The 25,689-nt window shown below is 46.3% G+C and overlaps 1 protein-coding gene and 1 pseudogene across 1 annotated transcript in view; one reads left to right on the top strand and one right to left on the bottom strand.

Moving 5' to 3' along the window:
* GINM1 (glycosylated integral membrane protein 1) overlaps positions 1-12,245 on the bottom strand; it is a 25,297-nt gene extending 13,052 nt beyond the window's left edge. The window contains exons 1-3 of the mRNA XM_055137183.1: positions 12,068-12,245; positions 2,705-2,764; positions 2,442-2,538 (exon numbers count right to left, since the gene is read on the bottom strand). Coding sequence (XP_054993158.1) covers positions 2,442-2,538; positions 2,705-2,764; positions 12,068-12,184 — 274 coding nt within the window. The 5' untranslated portion in view covers positions 12,185-12,245. The remainder of the gene's footprint in view (positions 1-2,441; positions 2,539-2,704; positions 2,765-12,067) is intronic.
* Positions 12,246-13,773: 1,528 nt separating this feature from the next.
* Positions 13,774-13,896, top strand: LOC129404671 (small nucleolar RNA SNORA5; annotated as a pseudogene).
* Positions 13,897-25,689: the final 11,793 nt, after the last annotated feature.

Below are 25,689 nucleotides of genomic sequence, written 5' to 3'. Positions count from 1 at the left end.
GACAAGTGACTCCATTAGGTCATACAGTAAAAGAAACCCACACCTGGACACATCTGTAAACCCACCAAAAACCAAAGACAGAAAAAAACTCTCTGGCCTTGCCCTGGTGAGGACAGCCTGCCTCGAGCATGCGCACCAGAGCCCACGGCAGCACTGACACAGCCAGGGGCTCCCCTGTCACCCAGGCACCTGGAGGGAACACATGCACTCTAAAGGGGATTTGCACCCCGAAGCTCACAGCACCTTCTCAGTGAACCCAGATGCCCACCGGGCGGTGAGTGAGTCAGGACGCTGGGGTCTACATGCCCAGGAGACAGGTGCGTGAAAGTGAGTCTGTGGGACGAAAGAGATGGAGCTGGAGGTGATTATGCTAAGTGGAATAAGGAAGTGAAAGATATTTATTGCAAGTCTTCACTCACATGTGGATCATGAACTACTAAAGCAAACACACTAGCAAAACCCAGTCAAACTAAGCCCCAGAAGCGCCGTCAACTATGGTGGTTACTGGAAGGGGAAGCACAAGGGCGGGACTGTAGGGGAGAGGGGAGGGCCCCTTTCTGGTGACAGGATGGGGCTGGCGTGCACTCCGGCATGAGCAAACATCAGTACAGAAATCCATGATTATGTCCCACAGAACACAGAGTTTAAATGCATGACAACTGCACAGAGTGGAAAGGGAGGGACTGAGTTTAAGTGTGCTAAGATTGCTGCACTGTCTGAGAAACAGGAACAGTCTGAATTTGCTGATCTCACTGGTAACCACAAAATAGTCAAGAAAAATTCATGATAGAAGGAAACCATGAAACAAAATGTCCCAAGAGTGGACAAAAAAGGGGAAGAAAGGGGCTGGAGCAATAGCACAGCAGGCAGGGCATTTGCCTTGCATGTGGCTAATCCAGGTTCGATCCCCAGCATCCCATATGGTCCCCCGAGCACGGCCATGAGTAATTCCTGAGTGCAGAGCCAGGAGTAACTCCTGTGCATTACCGGATGTGATGCCCCCAGAAAAAAATTTTTTTTTAATTTAAAAAAAAGGGGAAATTTATATGCTAGTGTATTAAAGTAAAAGTCCCAATAAAAGAGTGAAAGAGTGAATTTACAATTATGTGATTCACCTTAATTATGAGGGCGCAGCAAGACTGCACGCTGAGGAGGAGAGATCTGTCCCAGGCAATCCTCCAGAGAGAAAACTAGGCGCACCGGAGCCTGACCACGCCGGGCACGTCGCTCCCAGTAAGAGCAGCTCTCAAGGGCAATGTACGCCTCGTCCATGCAGGAGCCCTGGCTCAGGCCACAGAGCGCCACAGTTCCCAAACCCTGGGCTGGGAGTCACCCCTGAGCACCCCTAGGTGGCCCCCTCCCTCAGAAACGTGGGTCTCAAAGGAAGATACAGCAGTTCTAAATCTGTAGGGATCGAGGGATTGCACAGCGCAATCACCAAATTGGCAGCTCTGGTCTCTAGCCCCTGGCTTCACAAGCAACTTCTAACTGCACAGCAGTTAAGAAGATACACGGCCAAGGAGCATGCCCACCCTCTGACGGGCATGGGGAGGGGCCACGCAGTGAGCCCTGGCAAACACCACAACCAGAGCTTTAGACCTCAACTAAGAGTGTGACTCCCATGTTTAGACGTCAACTAAGAGGTGAACATGTGTGCAAACTACACAGTAAAGAAGTCGAACCTCAGTGAATATGATCCCTGACTGGTACCACTGCTAAAAATGTTCGAGGACCGTAGGCTCTGTGTGTGTGTATGCGTGTGTGCGTGTGTGTATGCGTGTGTGTGTGTGTGTGTGTGTGTGTGTGTGTGTGTTCACCATATAATCAACAACACAGGGAAGGAGGAAAAGGAAATAAAGTAAGCAAACATGAGAACAACCGGGCTGGAGAGACAGTACAGAGGTAGGTGCTTGCCTTGCATGTGGCCCAGGTTTAATCCCCAGCACCACACATGGTCCCCCGAGCCCTGCCAGGAGTGATCCCTGAGCACCACCAGGTGTGCAACCGCCCTACCCCCCACCCCAAATAAAACATTCTCTGAAACAAAACAATTATGTGAAATAAAGGTGGAAGAAACAAATACCCTGAGGGTCAGGACAATGTTTTTTTAAACTTTTTCACCACTGTGATAAGCAATCCTCTAAGATTTTTGCCTCTTGCTTGTAAATCTTCATTTACTACTATAAGTACATTCTTATGCGGATGTCAACCTACTAGAAATGCAGTTCCTATCAATGACAGTGTCAGGAAAGAAAAAAATGTGAACATGCCAGGAATAACCAATATAAAGAATAAAAAGTATTGTAGACACACTGGTGCTATATTTTCTAATCATCAATTATGTTGCATTTTAGAGAAAATACACAATGTTGGAGAACTGTCTTACGAATTGAGTAATATCAAAAGCAGAGCAATTATGAAAATAATTTAGTAGTACTCACCTATCAAGGTCTGACAGCTTATTCGGGTTACACCACTATTTACAGGGAAGTCATTTATATATACCTGTCCATTCTCATAGGTTATGTTAAGAACCACCTTAAAATAAAGCAGCATATACATTAATTCCGATGGTTTAAAAATGATGACAAACTTAAAAATGCATTATCTTAAAATGCATTATCTAGTTCACATACATAGATAAAAATAAAACATGCCGTGAGACAGTGAAGTGAAATATGAAAAACATAATCATAAGACAAACCTGTTCCTGGACAACTTCTTCGCCATCACTCAGGGTAGTAACATTAACTCTGATCCCCTCCTGCAAAGCAAATATTAGCAAAATTAGACAGTTACTTGTTTCATAAGAATAACTCAGTTCTTTCTCCTCCAGCTATATTTAAAATGTAAAAATTTTTTCAAAACTAAAATTTCCAGGGCTGGAGCGATAGCACAGCGGGTAGGGTGTTTGCCTTGCACGCGGCCGAACTGAGTTCGATTCCCAGCATCCCATATGGTCCCCTGAGCACCGCCAGGGGCGATTCCTGAGTGCAGAGCCAGGAGTAACCCTTGTGCACTGCCAGGTGTGACCCAAAAAGAAAAAAAAAAAACCTAAAATTTCCGTTTTACAGTATTTTTACAACTGCGTTCATAATGCCAGTCTCCATGATTTATGTTTTTTAGTTAATTACAAAATATGTGACAGGGAGGGGTTGGATTACAGAGTTTCAAGTGCTTGCCTTGGTGCTGGAGTGGAAGCCCAGCGGGCAGGGCACCTGCCTTACACATGGCCAACCCAGGTTCTATTCCTGGCGTCCCATACGGTCCTTCGTCCACGAAGAGTGGCCCCTGGGCACAGAGCCAGGAGTAAGCCCTGAGCACCACCTCCCTGCCAAACAGTGCTTACATGTGGCAGCCCAGAGCTCAATCCCTGGCACGGCATGTAGTCCCCTGAGCACAGAGCCAAGAATAAGCCCTGAGTTCTGCCAGGTGTAGCCCCCAAACCAAATAATACATCGGTAAAATAAAATATCGCACTGGGGAATATATAAAATGTCAATGTGAAGTTTAAGGGCCAGGTCTGCAGCTCAGTGGCAAAGCTCATGCACTGCACGGAAGGGACCGAGGCAATCCCCCAGCACCACAGGAAAGAAAAAGCAGGAGTCATACCTCGATACCTACTCCGTAGGTGAAAATCTGAAACACTGGACTGGGGAGATAGCTCAAAGATCAGCGGTGCGTCCGCAGCATGCAAATCAGACCCAGGTAGGAACTTTGACACCACCCGGTTCCCCAGTATGGCCGGGTACAGCTCTGGGGGCTCCTGAGCACTTTTAGTGTGTGCCTGGCACAGGAGGGCATAAGTCATGCAGTCACTGTCATGCCCTATCACTCAACACACCAGCTCTTTTCGCCCGCCTGGCCACATGCAGTTCCTGAGCACTGCTTGGGAGGGTCCGAAAACAAATAAATAAAAATTGGGGCCAAAGAGAGAGTAAGTACAGCAGGAAAGACACCTGTCTGGCACACAGCTGACTGGGGTTCGGTCAGCTGTACCACATAAGGCCGCCCCGAGCCCCGCCAGGAGTGACCCCTGGAAACAGCCAGGAGTAAGCCCTGAGTACCTCTGGGTGTGGCCCCGTAAAATAAAAATTAATAAAACCTGGGGCCAGGAGATAGCTCAAAAAAGGAGTGGGCACTTTTTGTTTATTAATGTACTTCAGGATATTTGTAGCCCAAAACAAAACCAAAACCCTGACAAAATTATTGACAGGACTGAAGAACATTGTATTGTGCAATCTGACCCACTGTAAATGGGCATTTAAATTGTATTCTGGGGCTAGAGCCAGTATAGTGGCTAAAGCATTTGCCTGGCAGGCAGCTGACCCTGGTTCAATCCCCAGCATCCCATATGGTCCTCTGAGCACCACCAGGAGTGATTCCTGAGTGCAGAGGCAGAAGTAACCCTGAGCATCGCCACATGTGACCCAAAACAACAACAACAACAAAAAATTTGCTTTCTACACAAAGCTGCTTGAGCGAATCCTTTGGTGTCCCTGGACATGTATTTGCATAACCAGTCTGAGGGCATTTCAAGGTATATGCAAAACTTTAACATCATTAGTGACACTTCATACTCCGTATAGGAAAAGCACTATTATTTTGGGGGGTGGCTACACCAGCCGATGCTCAGGGGTTACTCCTGCTCTGCACTCAGGAATTACTCCTGGAGGTGCTTGGGGAACCATATGGGATGCTGTGGATAGAACCCAGGTTGGCTGCCTGCAAGGCAAATGCCCTAGCCGCTGTTCTACTGCTCCAGCCACTAGAATCACTCTATTCTCCAGACCAAACCAACATTCAGTGAGTGATCAAGCTGGAGCTTGTACTGTTTTTGTGTCCAAATTTTAGTCAAAAATTTCCTCTTTCAAACTACAGGATGTCTGCTGAAAACTGCCATCCATACAGTCTGGAGACAACTTTAGATGGTGTTCTAAAGAAAGAGTCAGAGCCTTTCAGTAATGCATATATGACATTTCCTTCATTTGTAATTTACTGCACTTCCACATATCGCTTGCCTAGGTAATAGAGTGTAACCTAAGTGACTGACAAATGGATAAAAACAAAAGGAAGCAAGTATGAAATCCTGCATTTTCAACAACATAGACCTAGAGTCTACACGGTTGGTACATGCTTAGTCCAATAGGCCAGATGGAGAAAGACAAACACTGTATTATGATTTTTCACTCCTATATTACCACACTATAGATTGAAAACACACAGAAGAACGAAACAGTAATAAAAGCTTGGACTATAAAGCCCAATTAGTGTTACAGAAGGAAGGGAGAAGGAGAGAGGATAAATAGGACAAAGGGGACAAGTGCTTGGTAAAGGACATAACTGGACTTCTAGTGGTGAGCATAGCACTAATGCACACTGATTTTCAAGGTGAAAATAATGTGCACTATTCGGTTTTAAAGTATGCGGTTTGAAAAGACAATGAACAGATACTGGCATGAAGCACGTTCAACCCAATTTCTGGTTCTTCCGGAATGACTTTTCTTCAGGAGATTCTCATCCCTCACAGCCTCCTGCCCTGAGTGAGCTCTGGAGCAGCGTCGTCAGCCCCTTCATACCCGCGGTCCCGCTCCTGCCCTGCTTACACCAGCCCAAGGTGCTTCGGCCTTCCTGGCCTTGCAGAGTGGACAGAGATGGGACAGAGCCTGGGCTGCACTTTACAAGGACCTCTGACTGAAGAGATCGCGCTTGCTGAAGAGACGGCTCAGAGGGATGGAATGCAGAAGGCGGGCACTCAATCCTCAGCACCAAATGGCCGGGCCCCTGAGCACCAGGAGAAATAACCCTCTGCAAGAGACGGGGAAGAGCCCCTGAGAAGTGCCAGGTGTGGTCCAGAAACAAACGAAACAAAAACCACAGACCGGGAGAGGGGAAAGGAACCGAGACTGAATGCCAAGTATGATGGAGGGGAGCATACACGGAAACTATGGATGACGGAGCTTAAGTTTCTTCTCAGCCCTGCTCAGTTCTTTCTCTACTTCCCTCACTTTAAGATGCCCTTTGGGGGCTGGATAGACGTGAAGAGTATGAGGGAAATACATAAAACAAACACTGTGGGGGAAAAAAGACAAACTCGGGCCAGATAGAGTAGAGCTCGGAAGGTGCTTGCTTGCAAGTAGCAGACCCTGGTTCAATCCCTGGGGCTTCATCAGGAAATCTCTCTGAGCACAGAGCCAGGAGTAGCCCCCTAAGTACCTCCAGGTGAGGCCCCCAAGCCCACATCCATTCTTCTCACATCTCTCCTCAATAACTGAGTTACTGTGAGAAGAATTTACTGCCAGTTGTTTACTGTTTTATGATCTGTTCAACTTCAACTTTGGACATATGTCAACAGAAACAAAACAAAAAAAGAAAATTCCTGTAATCCAATCAGCCTGAGTCACTGAGATACTACAGACAGAAACGTCCTGACTTCAGTTTTGGTTTTTTTTTTTACACTTAAGAGTCAAAAAAAAAAGGGGGGGAAGATAAACAAGTATGTGAAAGCGCAAGTCAAGCCAATACTGATGGGAGGCTGTGCTCTTCAATCTGGTCCATCTGGTCCACACCGACCACACACAGCAATTATACTTAATTAAGACGATCACCTCAGTTCCCATGGAGGAGGGGGGTCCAGTGCTCCCGTCCTGTGAGGACATAACACGGCACAAAGGTCTACTGGACAGCAATTTACCTGATATGCTCCCCTCTCAGATTCTTTCACATGTCCCATATATTTGAAAACTGCCACAATGACAAAGTTGTTTTTCCTTTTTTTCTTTTTGTGTCACACCCAGTGATACACAGGGGCTACTCCTGGCTCTGCACTCAGGGATTATTCCTGGCAGTGCTCGGGGGACCATATGGGATGCTGGGATTCGAACCCGGGTCGGCTGCGTGCAAGGCAAATGCCCTACCAGCTGTACTATTACTCCAGCCCTGATTTTTCTTTCTTTTTTTTTTTAATCAAGTGGTTTCCATTTCCCATTTACATTTTTTAATCTAATTTTTATTTTTATTATTTCTTTTTCTGCTTTTCTGGGTCACACCTGGTGATGCACAAAGGTTACCTCTGGCTCTGCACTCAGAATTACTCCTGGCGGTGCTCAGGGTACCATATGGGATGCTGGGAATCAAATCTGAGTCGGCCGCATGCAAGGCAAACATCATACCTGTTGTGCTATTGCTCCTTAATTTTATATTTTATAAAGTTGTTCACAATGCGTTTATACATTCTTTTTTTTGCTTTTTGGGTCACACCCAGCAATGCACAGGGGTTACTCCTGGCTCTGCACTCAGGAATTACCCTTGGCAGTACTCAGGGGACCATATGGGATGTTGGGATTCGAACCTGGGTTGGCCGCGTGCAAGGCAAATGCCCTACCCGCTGTGCTATCGCTCCAGCCCCAATGTTTATACATTTTTAAGGAAGGGGATTCTCTTTCATAACTGCTCAGCATTCATGTACATTGTGTATGAGATTCTGAATCCAGCTCTTGACTTTCCCAAAGGGGAACAGGGGCATAAAAAGGGAAAATGAGATGAACACATTAAGAGCCCACTAGTGCCAAGGAATTTCAGCCTGCAATCGAAAGGCATGGTTTTGGTTTTCCTTCAGATTACAGGAACGTACTCGAATATTCCCTTTTACAAATCCTAGAGACTGACCACGGTGAATTTTTAGGATTTGGAAAGGGGAGCTGAGAGAGAGCTGAGAGGTCTAGAGGCCATGTGGAGACCCTGAGTTTGATTCCAGGCACTGCATGGATCCCTGATAGCACCCCCAACACACACACACACACACACACACACACACCCCTACCTCAGTGAACTCTACGTGTCCAACCAGGAGCCATCCTTGAGCCCCCAAGCCCTGATCTGGGCCCCCCCACCCTAAAAACATAATGTTACATTAAATCACTGTATCACTGTCATCCTTTGTTAGTAGATTAACTGGAGCAGGCACCAGTAACGTCTCCATTCATCCCAGCCCTGAGATTTTAGCAGCCTCTCTTTACTCATCTTTCCCAACAATTGGAGGCTCTTTCAGGGTCAGGGGAACGAGACCTATTGTTACTGCTTTTGGCATATCGAATACGCCACAGGTAGCTTGCCAGGCTCTGCCCATGCGGGTGGGATACTCTCGGTAGCTTGCTCATTCTTCTTCATCATCATCATCATCATCATCATCATCATCATCATCATCATCCCACTGATCGTCGGATTTTCTCGAGCGGTCTCAGTAACGTCTCCATTCGTCCCAGCCTTGAGATTTCAGCAGCCTCTCTTTACTCGTCCTTCCCAACAATGTCGCACTGGAGGCTCTTTCAGGGTCAGGGAAATGAGACCCATTATTATTACTGGTTTTGGCATATGAATATGCCATGGGGAACTTGCCAGGCTCTCCCAACCGGGCAGGAAACTCTCGGTAGCTTGCCAGGTTCTCCGAGAGGGAGAACTAGGCTATAAGATGTTGAGGCCGTGCGCTTCCAGGAGCTTGGTTTTATAGTCTCTGGATGTTGGCCGTTGATGGGATTACTTGGCACCCGGGGGCAGCTTCTGGGTGTGACCGCCTAGCTACTGGAAAATGGGGATCTGGGCGGAAGAGGCCCAGTCCTGATCTGAGTAGGCTTGGAGATCTCAGCCCCAGGTCCCGCACACCTGGGTTCCTCTGCCGGTTCCTTCATGCATGAGGCTCGTCCTAATGTGTGGAGAGGGGCCTAGAGAATGGCTGTGGCTAGGCTCCAGAGGTCTTTGGCTGCCAGGGCTCTGCTCCGGGTGGGAAGAGAAACTCAACTCACCCCCTCTGAGGGGGTCCCGGTGAAGACAGCCAGGTGAGGGGGCAAGAGCTTCTGGGAAGTGACTCTAGATCATTTGCCTTACACCCCATATCACATTCTTGTTCTCTTATTCATTTTAACTCACGACCAGCCCAACTCTCTGTAACACAACTCCTGCCAAGAAAGTAGGAAAGTCTCATTTGCAGGATGATTCATACCTTTTCATTTTGTCCTTCAGAGTTACAGATCTCCATTTTCTCCTACTACCCATATGGAGATAGCCCTCATTTTTGATACTATGTTAATACCTGGTTGAGGAAAAGTTTTATGATCCTAACCAAACGTTTATTGGCCTGTCTTTACCAGGTCTTATTCACTGACCATCTCTTACCTGAATCAATGATTCAATCATTTGAACCAATGAGATTATTAGAGAAAATTTTCCTGTATTGTGGAGATATTTTCACCTGCTTATCTCTATTTTCACTCCATTGGTAAAATGTTCTTCTACTTTAATGCAAGATTCTCAATATACTAACTGGATGTAGGGTTTAACAATGGGCACACTATTGTAAAAATTGTAAAAATCAGGGGTATGACTCAGAACTTACATAAAGTGGCAGTGTGTGCCATGTCAAGAAGGTAACTTTTAGTTTTTGTGAAATACTTTGAATTGAAATACACTGATCAACTTTCATATGAGATTAAAAAATAATTGCAAGAAAAAAGTTTCCTAAGAATAAATCTATTTTGGTTTTTACGTAAAATTCTAATATGAAGAGGTAGTTAGATATTGAATTTTGTTTTAGTTTTAATATGAAGTATTTCCTCATGTCTCTTTCCCAGTCTTCTCTAGTTAACTAGAGACAGTTCTTCTGTCTAGAAATTTCTATTTCTCTTTTCCAGTGGGAGGAATGGGGGGAAAGAGTGGTATCACCCCTTGAAGACTTTTACAGTGTCTACACTTCATAACAATTCTACTTTTAACACTTCACATCTATCCACTACAGAAGATTAGCCATTTTCAGATGCCTCATCCTGAAGAAGTATGAAGTCATAAAAGGGCAGAAAATTATGTTCATAACTTTTTTCCTAACTTTTCCTTTAATCTGCCAAATCCAGTTTACTTCAATTCCTAAATGTCTCTCAGATGCATACACTCCTCATTCTCAATTCCTTCCACACAAAACCTCCTTTCCTTTTTCTAACTAATTTTAAATTCTTCCTGGTTCCTCTTTTACTTAATATTCTTTAGAGACATACTATTGTCCTTAGTTGTCCTGTGATCTAGATGAATGTGATCTATAGCATTAACTTGATCACTGACTGACTCTCAAATTCTCTCTCCTCTTTCTCTCTCTTCTTTCTTTTTATTTGCTTTTTGGGTCACACCAGGCAATGCACAGGGGTTAGTTACTCCTGGCTCATGCACTCAGGAATTACTCTTGGCGGTGCTCAGGGGACCATATGGGATGCTGGGAATCGAACCCAGGTCCATCACATGAAAGGCAAACACCCTACCTGCTGTGCTATTGCCCCACTTTCTCTCTCTCTCCCTCTGTCCCTCCCTGTCTCTCTCTCTCTCTCTCTCTCTCTCTCTCTCCCTCCCTCCCTCCCTTTCTCTCTCCTCTTTCTCTCTCTCCCCACTATTCATTCCAAATTTCTTTCCTAGTAGCCTATCTTGCTACTGTAAAGCAGATTTAAAGTGAATATATAATAGAGCTGTTTAGCCCCCACTGCCCCCAAAGAAACTGAGTAAAATAATTTCCAAATATTTCTTATCCACATAAAATAAATGACAATACTCAAAGATGTTTAAAATTAACAACTTCAAGACTCTGAACATGAATAAGATACTTGCAACAATCTGGGTAGTGCTTATTCAGGAAAAATGACTCAAGTTTTGTAAAAAAAAAAAAAAGGCAAGTGTGACAGTAACTTACACTTGTTCCAGTTGCACGCCTCACAATTCAGGCACATGATATTTCAAATATCAATAGTTTATGAACATGGTGAAAAGCTTCTCTCTGGCAGCCAGTAGGGACAGCATATTAGGACCAAAGCCCTTTCAGAGGCACATTTAATTTAAATTAATTTAAACATTTAAATCAGAGATGGAAGAACAATGTCCATACTCAGGGTGTTATAAATGATTCCATTTTTATTTGGTCTCAGAGTGTGCCATCACATCCAATATTTTTGATCAGTGTTCAAGCTGCATTCACCAGCAAGTCCATTAAACCGCTCGCTGTGCATGTATGTGGGGCTTTTCCTAATGCTCCGGCAGAACTTAAACTGAGATGTGCTATTATTTGTACCTAACTCGAACGAAACATTAAAAATTAAAAATTTTTAAAAGTTCATCTCTGCCCCCCACCTTTGGGGTTACTCCTGTACGTCGTTTCTTTTCCTTCTGGAAAAACTCGCCTTTTAAAAACCTCCACTGTGCAGGGGCGGGAGCGACAGTGCAGCAGGTAGGTAGGGCGCTTGCCTGGCTCCGGCCGCCGGGGGTTCCATCCCCGGGGTCCCATATGTTCCCCCAGCACCGCCCCGCCAGGAGCCGGCATCATCAGGTGTAGGTGTGGCCCCCCAAAACCCCAAACCAAAACAACAGTAACAACAACGAAAACCTTCCCTCTCCAGACCTGTCCATACCGCGCACTCAACTCAGGAAAGGAAATCAAACCGTCGGGACCCCAGAGGCACGGGAAAGTGCTCGGAAAACGTCAGGAGTGCTCCGACGGACCCCGGGGGGCACGGACCTGGGCAGCTCCCTCGGCCCCTCCAACGACCCCGAGGGCCTTAGTAGCTGCAGCTGGCGCAACTTGGGGCAGGGGTCGCAGATGCTTCCCTGCAGAGGGGGCGGCGGGCCGCTCCGGCTGGGACCCTCCCCGGGCTCCCGGGGCCTTTCTCCCGGGGCGCGCCCCTTGGCAGGTGAAGCGGCGGTGGCCGGGCCCCCGCTGACCCGCACGCCGAGGGACCAGGGGGTCCCTCCCCGCGAGCAACCCCCACAGGAGGCTGAGCTCCCCGGGGACCCCGCCGAGCCCAGTCGGGGTGGACACGGGCCGCGTCCCCCCTCCGCCCCCCGCCCCGGAGCACCGCGCGCAGGTGTCGCGGCACGGGACCCGCGGAGAAGCCCCTCACTGCATCTCCGCCCTTCCCGGGGGGTCGCGCCCCTCCTCGCCTCCTTCCCCCACCCCGGGGTCGCCGGGCTGCCGGACACGAGCGTCGCCCGGCCGGCGGGGCCCTCCCCGGACGGGAACCGAGCCCAGGCGCCCCTGCCCTACCTCCGGGGCTCGGAGCGGCCGTTCCGGGGTGACCGTCGTGGCCAGCCAGGCGGCGGCCGGCAGCGAGGCGAGCAGGAGCAGCCGGAGGGCGAAGGGCGCCCGCCGAGGGGCCTCCATCTTGGACAGGCCGGGGGCGAGGCGGGGCGGCGAGCTGAGGTCCGGGAAGGCCGGAGGGGCGGGGCCGAGCTGGACTGGGGGCGGGGCCGGGGGCGGGGCGGGGCCGCGAGCCGAGGCCCGGGCAGGCCTGAGGGGCGGGCTGAGGGCGGGGCCTGGAGGAGCGGGGCGTGTCCGAAGGGGCGGGGCGTAGGCTCAGCGAGGCCCTGGGAAGAGCGCGCCCGGCGCGGACTGCTCACGCGTCCCGTTGCCTCCCTCTAGGGGGCGGAGTCAGAGGCGGGGGCAGGGTTTGATCTGTTCGGAGAACAGCGCTTGGCCTTGAGCGGTGATTTCACAACTGAGCTTCCAATGATCGTGGCCATTATTTTTAAGTTAGTTTATACGTACATGCCTATAGCTTTCTCTTTGGATCAGTGTAAATCTTCCTGCATCTGAGAAATGAAGACGTATATATGAGCACTTTTATACATTGAAAGCTAAATCTCGCAGGGTACAGGGGGGAATTTTATTAGATGTAGGTAGTTTTCGTCGTTGACTGCACATGGGGATTGCCTGGGTAGATCTAAAATTACTGGTTCTGGGGTCTCCCTAGGCCTCCAACTTTCTGATCTAATTAGTGTGGGTTGGAACTGCGGTGCTGGGAGTTTTTATAGACTTCCCGAGTCAGCAGAGGATTGTAGGTTGCAGGTTGAGGTAGAGAGCTTGTCCACGTGTGAGGCCTGCGTTCAAATCGTAGCACGGCAAACGTAAAGTTTTTTTAAATAGATAAACTTTTGAGGAGCAAGCAGCATTAAATGTTTGATGTTCAGCAGATCATGGAGGCTGTGAAAACAACACCCCAAGTGGAAGCGGGTCCACTTGGGTTCTGGGGTCTTTCTGGTGAGCTGCCTTTTCTCTTTCCGGACCCTGCCGGCCCTTGTTCTGCTGCAGCGATGACCAGTTTGCCATATTGAACACTTTTTTCTTGTTTTGTTTTGGGGCCACATCCGATGGTGCTCAGGGCTTGTTCCTGGCTCTGTGCTCCAGGCGCAACTTGGAGAAATCATACATGGTGTCAGGAATGGAACTAGGTTGCCTGCATGCAAGGGCAGATATCTTACCCACTGTACTATTTCTGCGATTCCTAATTATCATTATGTTTATGAAACCCTCTAAAGCAGTGTGTCATGAAGCTAAGAGATTTTTGTTTTCTTTTGGGTTACACCCGGCGAAGCACAGGGGTCACTCCTGGCTCTGCACTCAGGAATTACCCCTGGCGGTGCTCAGGGGACCATGTGGGATGCTGGGAATCAAACCCGGGTTGGCCGAGTGCAAGGCAAATGCCCTACCCGCTGTGCTATCACTCCAGCCCCAGCTAAGGGATTTTAAGTTTGAGAACTTACACCAGAAGCAATTGGGTGTAGAATAAGTAACATTTGATTTTTCTTTAAAATGAAACTTTTGAGGGGCTGGAGTGATAGTTCAATAGGCTGAGTCCCAATAGGAGGCCCAGGTTGAGTCTGCAGCACCACTTGATCCTATGAGCATTCCTGGGAATAACCTGCATAGGACCAGGAATAACCCCTGGGCCCCAAAGCAAAACAGAAATGAACTGCAGCTGTGTCAAACCCAGTCTCATCCATGGCAGACACTGGTCCAGAAGGCTAAGACAGTGAAACTGTAACCCATGGATGCTGATCTCCTTCCCTCAGGGATAAATTTGGTTACAGACCCTAAGCAACAGGAGCAGGAGAGATAGTACAATGGGTAAAGCGCTTGCCTTGCACGTGGCTGACCCAGGTTCAATCTCCAGCAACCCATATGGTTCCCATGCACCACCAGGAGTAATTCCTGAGTGCAGAGCCAGGAGTATCCTTTGAGCATAGCTGAGTGTGGCCCCAAAATCAAACAAAAACAAAAATAGACAGTAAGCAATAATAAGTAAAATGGAGCAAATTCTGTATTGTAAGTATTTGTAGAATTTATTCTCATTAAATACAGATTTGTCCAAAATTATCCCAAGGGCAGTAAGTAAGTATGTCAGGCTTCTCTGCTGTTGCTCTGGTCTATGTGCATAGAAGTTCAAGTTCACAGTAGGCCCAGACTGTTGCTGCACGAGGGAACCCAGGCCTTACTCCTCTTCCTCCTACCTTTGACTTAAGATATCTAGAATAATGGTGGACTGGAGTGATAGTACAACATGTAGGGTGTTTGCATATTACAGGAGAGAGGACAATTGCCTTTCATGTGGCCAACCCAGATTTGGTCCCTGGTACCCTGTATAACCCCATGAGTCCTACTAGGAGTGCTCCCTGAGCACAGAGCCAGGAGTAATCCCTGAGTACAGCTGAGTGTGGCCCCAAACTAAAAGAGAGCAATAAATGTCTATGATCGTGGGATAAACTGAATAACTTCCCTTATAAAATAAATAGGGGCCAGAGCAACAATACAGTGGGTAGAGATTGTATGCAGCTGCCTGGATTCAATTCCCAGCACCCCATAGGGTCCCATGAGCCCTGCCAGGAATGATCCTGAGTTCAGAGACAAAAGTAAGCCCTGAGCACTGCCAGGTGTGCCTTCTTCCACACCCCCTCCAAAAAAAACAGAAAATGTTTTATAGGGAATCTGCATCTTTTATTAACTCCTCACCCCCTTCAGCTCTTTCAGTCAGGGAAATTGCAAACTCTTTGGCCAAAATCTTTGCAGCTAAATTACAAAATCACCCACTAGTCCTGTCTACCAGGAAAGAGCAGTGGCATGATTAACTGGTGTGTATTTTCTGCAATGAATTCCACACTGCTCTCTCTCTTTTTTTTTTTTGGATCACTCCTGGTGGTGCTCAGAGCTTACACCTGGGGAGTCCTAGGGGCACACATGTGGTGCTGGGGCTCGAACCCTGTTATGCCATAAGCAAGGCAAGCACCCTTCCTGCTGTGCTATATCTGACTCCCCTACCCCATTTTTTGGGAAGGCCTCCATTGCTGGGAGCCAACAGGACCATATCTGGGTGCTCAGCAGAGGGCCAAACCCAGGGCCCTGGGCCCAGAGAGATATCTCAGAGGCCTGGAGTACAGGGCACTGAATGTTCCCCAGAGCACCACCAGGAACTCCCTCAAGCATCAATCCAGGAGCATTCTCTGAGCACCCCAAGTATGACCACCCCAAGCACCCAAAACAACCCTCCCAAATAGTTCCTATATGAGCTGTAGCAATAGTACAGCCGGGTAGCGTGTTTGCCCTGGCCATATGGTCCCCCAAGCCTGCCATGAGTGATCTCTGGTCACAAAGCCAAGAACAAGCCCTGAACACCACCAGGTATGGCCCCCACACAAACAAAAATAGGGCCTTGGACATGCCACACGTGCACTCTAGCCTTTGCGCTGTTTCCCCAGCCTGCAGGGAGGCAGGGTAAGGTTTAGGCCACAGACTGGTGATGCTCAGGCTACTCCTGGCTCTGGAGAGGAGTGACCCCTGGCAGTACTCAGCAGATCATATGCAGTGCAGGGGATCGAACCAGGCTCAGCTGAATTTGCCTTACCTCTTCTATTATTATTTTTTATTGAATCACCTTGAAATACAGTTATAAAGCTTTCATGTTTGAGTTTCAATCATATAATGATCGAACGCCCATCCCTTCAACAGTGTAAATTTTCTACCACCAATGTCCCCAGTATTCCCCTCATCTCACCCCTACCCCTGCCTCTATGGCAGGTAATTTCCCTCTTACTCTCTCTCTCTCTACTTTTGGGATCTCTTATACTATTTTTCTATGCCCAAAGTAAACAAACCTTTGTGCAAGGTTTCACTCATTTATCATCTGTTGGAAGACTCGTTATTTCACATTAATGCATGAAACAAAAAAACAAAAAATGGGCCATAGAGATACTAAGAAGGCACTTACCTTGCATGTGGCTGACTCTGATTGAATTCCTGGCACTCCATATGGACCCTTGAGCACCGAGCCAGGAATAGCCTCAGAACTCTGCTAGGTGTGGGCCAACATCTTCCAATAAGACTACTTTCATATCACAGAAGACAAACTAGAATCTATTTAAAAATAGATCTCTCTAGGTCAAAACAAAAGAATAATCTGTACTAGACAATGGCAAACCCTTGCTATTGAGAGACAAAACTAATCAGCAAACAGGGGCCGGAGCAATACTACAGCAGGTAAGGCACTTGTCTACAATCCGCAGCATCCCAGATAGTCCCTTAAGCACCACCAGGGTAATTCCTTTTTTTTTTGGGGGGGGGGGTTTGGGTCACACCCAGCGATGCTCAGGGGTTACTCCTGGCTTTGCACTCAGAAATTACTCCTGGCCGTGCTTGGGGGACCATATGGGATGCCGGGGATCGAACCCAGGTCAGCCGCGTGCAAGGCAAACGCCCTACCCGCTGTGCTATCGCTCCGGCCCCACCAGGGTAATTCCTGAGTGCAGAAGCAGGAGTAACCTCTGAGCATTGCCAAGTGTAGCCCAAAATACAAAACGAAACAAAACAAAAAGCCCCGAAAATCCTAATCACCAAGCAGCAGTGAGTGGGGAGGGGAAAAATAAAACCAGATCAGAAGAGATGGAGGTACAAAAGTGAAAGGCTCTGGGGCACTTTGATGTGTTTAGGGGAGTGTAACAGTTTTGTACACCGGCAGCATAAACTTTAGTGCTATTGAAACTACCTAACTCATAAATATTAATTATATGTCTCTATTTCATCCCAAACAGCAATGGAATGAATGCCATATTTCAAGCAGAAGCTGCTGGGGAGCTGTGTTTGAATGATGTGACTTAACCTTGGAGTGTGTTCAGGATGCCTTTGAGTTGGTCTGAGGCTCACTTAGTAACTTTACCAACCTTGGAGTGTGCTCCAGATATGCTCATGTCCTTGAGCTGGTCCAGATGCTGCTTTGCAAAACAACATGTTTTGAAATTTCTGCAACCTTCCTGCCAGTTGCCTGCAAATACCATCTCCAGCCCACTGGGTATCCTAGAATATGGAGCTCTTGCCTTTGAATGTTGGGCCACACCCGGCAATGTTCAGCCACTCCTGGCTCTGCACTCAGGAATCACTCCTGGCAGTATTTGGGGGGAGCACATGGAAAGCAAGTGCCCTACCTGCTGGGCCCCATTTTGTCTTTGTTCTAGACCAAGTCTTTTCTGGGGGGAGTGTGAGATTGACTTGATCACTGGTGAAATAAACCAAGTCTCCCATTTCTCAGAAGCATGCTGTTTGAATATGGACGATTCTCAAAAAATTAGAAATTGAGCTCCCATTTGACCCAGCAATACCACTGCTGGGAATATATCCCAGAGAAGCAAAAAAGTATAGTCAAAATGACATCTGCACTTATATGTTCATTGCAGCACTATTTACAATAGCCAGAATCTGGAAAAAACCCGAGTGCCCTAGAATAGATGAATGGTTGAAGAAACTTTGGTACATCTATACAATGGAATACTATGCAGCTGTTAGAAAAAATGAGGTAATGAACTTTGCATATAACTGAATCAGCATGGAAAGTATCATGCTATGTGAAATGAGTCAGAAAGAGATACAGACATAGAAAGATTGCACTCATCTGTGGAATATAGAATAACAGAGTAGGAGACTAACACCCAAGAATAGCAGAAATAAGTACTAGGAGGTTGACTCCATGGCTTGGAAGCTGGCTTCACATTCTGGGGAGAGGGCAGCTCAGATACAGAAGGGAACACCAAATAAAATGGGTTGGAGGCCACGCGGGGGAAAGGTGATGCGTGCTCAATGTAGACTAGAGACTGAACACAATGGCCACTCAACATCTTTATTGCAAACCACAACACCTAATTAGAGAGAGAGAACCAAAAGGAATACCCTGCCACACTGGCAGGGTGGGGTGGGGGGAGATGGGATTAGGGGTGGGTGGGAGGGATGCTGGGTTTATTTGTGGTGGAGAATGGGCACTGGTGAAGGAATGGGTTCTCGAACTTTGTATGAGGGAAACATGAGCACGAAAATGTATAAATCTGTAACTGTACCCTCACTAATTAAAAAATAAATAAATTTAAAAAAAGTATGCTGTTTGGTTATTCTCTAGCTTTTGTTTTGTTCTGGGGGGCCCATGCCTGGTGATGCTCAGGGGTTACTCCTGCCTCTTTGCCCAAGAATTAATCCTAGTAGTGCTCAGGGAACCATATGGAATACTGGAGCTTGAACCCAGGTCAGCTGCACGCAAGACACCCTACTCACTGTTCTATCACTCCAGTGCCCTGCCCTCTGTCCTACCACTCTGGCCCTTCATTTGTTTGTTTGTTTGGAGGACACACCTAGCTGTGCTCAGGGGTTATTCCTGGATCTGTACTCAGGACTTACTCCTGGTGGTGCTCAGGGGACCAAATGGGATGCTGAGAATCGAACCCAGATCAGCCACATACAAGACAAATGCCCTACCCATTGTACTATCGCTCCAGTCCTGACCCATCATTTTTTTTCTTTTTGGTCACACAAAATAATGCTCAGTGGTTACTCCTGGCTCTGCACTCAGGAATCATTCCTGGCAGTGCTCAGGGGACCATATGGGATGCTGGGAATTGAACCCAGTACAGCCATGTGCAAGGCAAACGCCTTACCCGCTGTGCTATCGCTCCAGTCCCCTGACCCTTAATTTTTAATTTAATGCATTTTATAAATTAATCATTTCTTGTATGTTTACACAGATATGATTATAAAACATCCCACTTCATTAACACTCTCTAAAAACATGAGTTGTGTTGATGGAAAAAGAAAAATAGGAATGATCTTTGTTTCTTCCCACCACTTCTAGACTCAGACAGACCTCAGGCCTGAGAGACAGTCCCTCCTCCCAGACCCCCAGCTAATAGGGTATAACCAATCTTGCAAACACCTCTGCAGCCAGGAGTGCCAACAGGAGCCCCTGAACACCACCAGATGTGACCCAACACCAACACCAATCCTGAGAATGAAAGTTCAACATAAGAGAAATGAGATTTCAAAGATGTAGGGAAATCTGTGATGAGTGTTAGCACTGTAGCACTGTCATCACGTTAATCATCGATTTACTCAAGGGGCGCCAGTAACGTCTCCTTTTGTCCCAGCCCTGAGATTTTAGCATCGTAAACTTTATGATATATGTTACAAGTAGTAATGATAGAGGTGAAATCATTTTGAGAGCCTACCTGGGCATGATTTCATATTCAGTAAATGTAAGTAAGAGATACTCTCTGTTGAGGTTTGATTTTTGCCTTTCTCTGAGCTTTTTAAGACAGTCGGGGGATGGAGAGATTTCATGTGGGAACAGAATCAGAATACAGGATGGTTTCCCTCTTGTGCCAGTGGGATTCCAGCATTTGGCAGGTGGGTTACTTTATCACTTTATTTCTTTATCAGATTTTGCTTTATTGGATTCAGGAAACTTGCTTTAATATCTCCTAATATCTAATATCCCCAAATTTTATGTTATCAACTTACTTATTTTTTTGCATTCTTTTTTTTTTTTTTGGTTTTTGGGTCACACCCGGCGATGCACAGGGGTCACTCCTGGCTCATGCACTCAGGAATCACCCCTGGCGGTGCTCAGGGGACCATATGGGATGCTGGGATTCGAACCCGGGTCGGCCGCGTGCAAGGCAAACGCCCTACCCGCTGTGCTATCGCTCCAGCCCCCTTTTTTTTATTTTTTTGCATTCTTGAAGGGTGTCATAACCATTCCCTGAGGCACATGGGAGCTACTCTCGGCTCATTGCTCAGGGGGCCACTTGCTGTGGTTCTTGGGGAACTGTGTGGTGTTAGGGAACAAATACAAAGTTTATATATATATACAAAGAATGCTCTCCAAGGCTGGAGCAATAATGCAGTGCATAATGCAGTGTCTTGTATATGGCCAAACCGGGTTCGATCCCTGGCATTCCCTGGTCCCCTGAGCACTACCAGCAGTAATTTCTGAGTACAGAGACAAGAATAACCTCTGAGCATTGCCAGTGTAGCCCCAAACCAAATAAACAACCCCCTCCAAAACCAAAAACCCAAAGAATGCACTCCAGCCCTTGGAGATGTATCCAAGTCTAATTTTTTATATTCTTCATGCTCTGGCATCTGTGGCTTTGCTGACCCAAGAGACACTGCTCCTTCCAGAACAAGCTAATTTCAAGAGATGATCAGCTCCTCTCTGTGACTAGAGCACCATTCACAGGAGAAACAACCCACCCAGAGCTTTTGCTTTTGCTTCTTAGGGTCTGAAAGGCACTATTCCTCCTGGATGAAAATCCCAGTAATCCCAGAGTCAGATACACTACAGCACCATCCTTTGGTTGTTCGTCAATTTGCTCAAGCAGGCACCAGTAATGACTCCATTGTGAGATTTGTTGTTACTGTTTTTGGCATATCAAGTACTCTCAGTAGCTTGCCAGGCTCTCCGAGAGGGAGGAGAAATCGAACCTGGGTCGGCTGCATACAAGGCAAACGCCCTACCTGCTGTGCTATCGCTCCAGCCCAAGTCAAATACAAAATACTCAGAAATAACCTTTCTCCTCAGAGCCACTGAAATAATTCAGATGAGCCAGTTCCAGGTCTCCTCCTGCCATGTCTTACTTTTCTACGGAAACCATGATGAAAATTCTGGTTTACATGGCCAGAGAGATAAGACATCAGGAAAGGTTCTTGCCTTGCATGTGATCAACTAAATTTGCTACCCAAACCACATATGGTACCCTAAGCACTGCCAAGAGAAATTTCTGAGTACTGAGTCAAGAGTAAGCTCTGAGTGCTACTAGGTGTGCATCCCCACAAAATTCCTGTCTGTATTTTTCTTTCCCTCCTACTTCCTGACCTTGTGGCTTTCTCCTGAGACACTGCGTGACTTGCAGTGTCCACCTCTCTTGGGAACTGTGAGTCACAAGTCATCTTTTCAGTGGCAATCACTCCTGATCCAATGGCCTCGCCATACATGAGTAATGAGATCTAGAATCTGTTTTCTAGCAGCATGCTGATATCCACCAAGAAGGTCAATGCTACAATAATCTCTGCAAAGTCCAAGGACAGGTGGAGGAAGAAGCCGCGGGAGATCACTCCCCAGAGAGTAGAATGCTTTCCAGCCACCCTAAGTTGTTACGTCGTGAGAATTTTCCAAGAATTCCCCACAAAAAGTTATGAACAAGCTTGTTTGCTGAATTGAAGAGTCTTTATTCACCCACAGGGGCTGCCCAGCCTGAGAGCAAGGTTCTTATATACTGAACAGCCTCAAATTTGAGTCCAGGCACAGTTTTGAAACATTTCTTATACTTTTCGCTTGGCTCCATCATTAACTTTCTCATTATCTCAAGCAAACAAGCACAATTTCAGTACAGAAGCCTGATGTTATGAGGTTAGCTTTGATCAGCTAATTGGGGTCTAAATTTCCCTTGCTCTGGCAGCTGCAAGAGCAGAGTATGATATCTAAGCAGATTGTTTCCAGGGCATCCTGGCCTTGAAGCCCTCACCCAGCTTCCCAGCTGTCTATTAGCAACCATCTGCTTTTCTGTGAACTTTGGGTCACCTCATCACAGAGATTCTCTTAAACCTCTGGACCTGCCTCCACCCCAGATCTCTCTCTCTCTCTCTCTCTCTCTATCTCTCTCTGCTTTTTGGGTCTCACCCAGCAATGCTCAGGCATTTATCCTGGATCTGCACTCTGGAATTACTTCTGGCAGTGCTGGGAGATCACATGAGATTCCAGGCATTGAACCGGGGTCGGCCGAGTGCAAGGCAAACACCCTACCCGCTGTATTATCACTCTGGCCCGATATCTCTTTTTTAAATGTAGGAGTGGTGCTATTTATCCTGCCATTGATTAAGATGATTGAATATCATCCCAGATATTTCTTTATAAATGTGATCACAACTACGACTATGATGAATCTCATTTCCCCAAGGTAAGATTCCTCAGGGCATGAGAAAAATTAGGAAAAGTGGCCAGGGAGATGGCTCAGTGGACTAGACTGTAAGAGTGTTTTGGACGTGGGAGACCCAGATTTTATCACTGACACCATATGGTCCCCCAGAACTGCCAGGGGTGGCCTGATGGAATGGGTAAGCGATTGCCATGATTGATCAGATTTGAGATTGAATTGGTAAATATTAAAGGATAGTATTATTATGCTGAGTTCATCTTAACTCAGTGAGATAGCTGAAATCAAGAAGGGGAGTAGGACATTTGTTTGTATATCATAATGGGCCCCAATAATTGCAAAGGGTCGGGGGATTCCAACCCACTGGACAAATGATTCAAAAACTGATGTTGCATTTATACTCTGAAAGCACACTTCAAAGTGTCAATTAAAATCCTGCAAGACTAGCTTGTTTTCACTTATGTTTAAAACAAGATTCATCACTGCAAACATCACACAGGTGTTATTTAAGATCATGCAAGATAAGCTACAGGATTTACTTATGATTAAAACAAGATATGGTTTACAGATATGCATCAAAAAGAAAAACATGATACAGTCACAGTCATACATCACCTGAGAACAACCTGTCTTGACATAGCTCAGGGCAGGGCTTACTTTTCCACATCCCTTATCAGCACAGAGGGTCGTAAATCCCAGGATCTGTTAGGGATTTACACAGCCCGCACAGATTGATGCTCTTAAATTTTAGTGTCTGACTCTTACAAACTTGCAACCTTTTTTTGGTTCAACAGTATGTGGATGATGTTTTAAAAAACTATACAATATTATAGAAGATTGTAACAAATAACTTAAATTGGAATATAGCAGCTTAGAGGGGGTGAGAAGTAGAAATGGCCTGGAGAAAGTGAATTATAACTAAGTTTATTCTGAAGGGCATGAGCGCTCACAGGAGATGCTCTGGTTCCTAGGAAAGCAGTTAGTATATACAGTGACTTTACAGATGAGCTCATACAAAACAAATAAAACCAGTAAAGAAATATTACAAAGAAACTCAGCTTCTTTGAGCAAGGCCTTTTCCTGTGACTGTCACAAAGTTGGGGCAGAAAAGCTGCTAAGTCTGCGAAATCATTTGGAATTGTGAACAAAAGATTCACTGGATGAGTTGTTTCCAATTATTTCTGCAACAGACCTTGGGGATCTAGCTCACAAAGTCTCTGTCTTAAGACGCCAGTATATTGCCCCAGAAATAGTACAGGTGTTCTGCACTTGCCTTGCTAGCCATTGACCCTGCTTACACAGCATATAGTACCTCACGAGGAGTGAATCCTGGGCACAGAGCTAGAAATAAGCTCTGAGAACTGCCATTTCTAGCCCCTCCCTGACTCTAGCTTGGATAATTATCCTGTGTTCTCCCCAAAATAAGAAAAAGTGTAGAATTTGAAAGAAGGAAATCATACTGGACTTGGCCTTGAATATGCCTGCATTATTATTGTAACATAAGACCATACATTTGTATGTTTTGGTTGTATATGCACTTATATAGAAGGCTGAAGGTTTGGTGATTATTTTAACTGAGCGACAGACATTAGGGTGTGGTTGTTAGATTATATACCAGATGTCCATGTGTTTGGGTTGGAACGATAACACAGCAGGTAGGGAATTTGCCTTGCATGTGGCCAGGCTGAGTTCCATCTGGGCTCCTCACTGGTGAGGTCCAGTGAGCCCATCAGGAGTGATCCCTGAGCACAGACCCAGGAGTAAGCCCTTACTTTCCAAAACCCAAACCAAATATAAACAAAAAATGTGTCAATATAAGAAATTAATTGTGACAGCTGCTGGTCTTGATATTTGGAAATCAACATAAATGTTCTAATATTGTTCTAGATATGAAATCTACTTTAATATTTACTTTTGGCAAAATAGACACACTTTATTTTTTAATGTACATAGCTACTTTATAAACTAATTGAATATTTATACAATACAACTGAAGTGTATTAAAATTTAAACTACATAATAACCATGAAATATTTCCTTATGTGAAAATAGAATATTTGATAATTGGTAAAATTGCAGGTACTCAGTATAGCATAATTTAAAGATGCTGTGCATTACACAGTGAACAATGGACAATTTATTTCATACTGGGCTTAAGAGATGAGTGAGCCCTGGTTCTACATGGTTCTCTAAACTACACTGGGAGAGATTCGGGAGCAACTAGCCAGGAGTAGCCCTTGAGCAACTGCAGGGCATGACCGCCAAAAATCAAAACTTGGGTATTTCCAAGTTTCTGCAAATATGACTAGAGTTGCTTTAAATATTTATATACTTGGAGTGTTTCAACTTATTCGGGTAAATACCTAGGAGTGAAATAACTAAATATGTTTAGCTTTGTAGGAATTGATAACATCATCTTCCAAAGCAGCTGCCTTATTTTGGATATCCATCAACAGTTTTTTAATTGCCAATATTCATCCAACCAATATTTTATTTGACAAGGTATTATGCAATAAAGAAAAAACCTCGATACACTTGATCTTAAGGAGTTATTTCAGTAGCTCTATACAAAAACAAATCTGTCAATATGTTAGTTGGCTAAAAGTGCTGTGGAAAAAAAGTTGATGAGAAAAGTAAGTGTACATATGTGGGCTTGATAATAATCGTTGTCGGATAAGGCTTCTCGGAGGTGTGACATGAGCAAGGGAACTGAAGATCAAAGGGTGTCAATAACCAGATGAACAAGGTTCCAGACTGCCCACATCAGTGCAAAGGCCCTGAGGCAGTAGTGCTCAAAGAACAAGTGTCTAGCGCGGCTTCAGGAGTGAGAATCATGACAGGCAAAAGGAGTGACATAATGCCACGTAAGGTTTTGTACAGCATTAAAACGTCGGATTCTCGTGGGAAATGAAGTTACTGGCGCTTATAAGCATGTATAAAATGATCGAAGAAAGTTATCAGTGTGGTCAAGGGTCTGTGGAATAAACGTTGCATGGAAAAACGCTCAACAGAAGACAAGAGCCGTTTTGCAGTGATTCTAAGTTAAAGATAAAATCAGTAGAAATTTGGGGTTAGTCTGTTTTTAGCTGATGATGGAAAGTCACGCCATATACCTGTAAAGACGTCCCTGTTAGCCATATTTTGGGTGCAAATCGCACGCTTAAAGGCTAAAACTTTAATCTTTCTGGTTTTGGACGGCTCCTGGCTCTGCATTTAAGAATCACTCCTGGCGAAGGTTCCTAAGTGCAGGGGTCGGCGTGGGGGGGCGGGGGGAGACGGACCCTATGGGGTACCGGGGCCTGGCTCTGCACTCAGGCATTACTCCAGGCGGTGCTCGGGGGACCATATGGGATGCTGGGAATCGGACCCGGGTCGGTCGCGTGCAAGGCAAGCGCCCTCCCCGCTGTGCTCTCGCTCCAGCCCCAAGGACAAATTGTTAAGGACAAGAAAAGCCGATTTTAGGGGCAAGAGAAGCGCAGAGTCCCGAGGAGGCGGAGACGGGGTAGGGAGAGAGTCGGTGGAGCCGCGGTCGCACCCGGGCTACGACGCAGGTAGCCAGACAAGCAGAAAGGGCCACGGATTCTAGAGACACGTCCCAAAGGGCGCAAAACCCTTCGCCCGGACCCGGCTGAACCACCGGCCGCCAAGAAC

This window comes from Sorex araneus, chromosome 4, assembly GCF_027595985.1.
Source record: "Sorex araneus isolate mSorAra2 chromosome 4, mSorAra2.pri, whole genome shotgun sequence".
Lineage (NCBI taxonomy): Eukaryota > Metazoa > Chordata > Mammalia > Eulipotyphla > Soricidae > Sorex > Sorex araneus.
The sequence above is the reverse complement of the archived record's forward strand: the minus strand, read 5'-3'. Positions and strand labels throughout refer to the sequence as shown.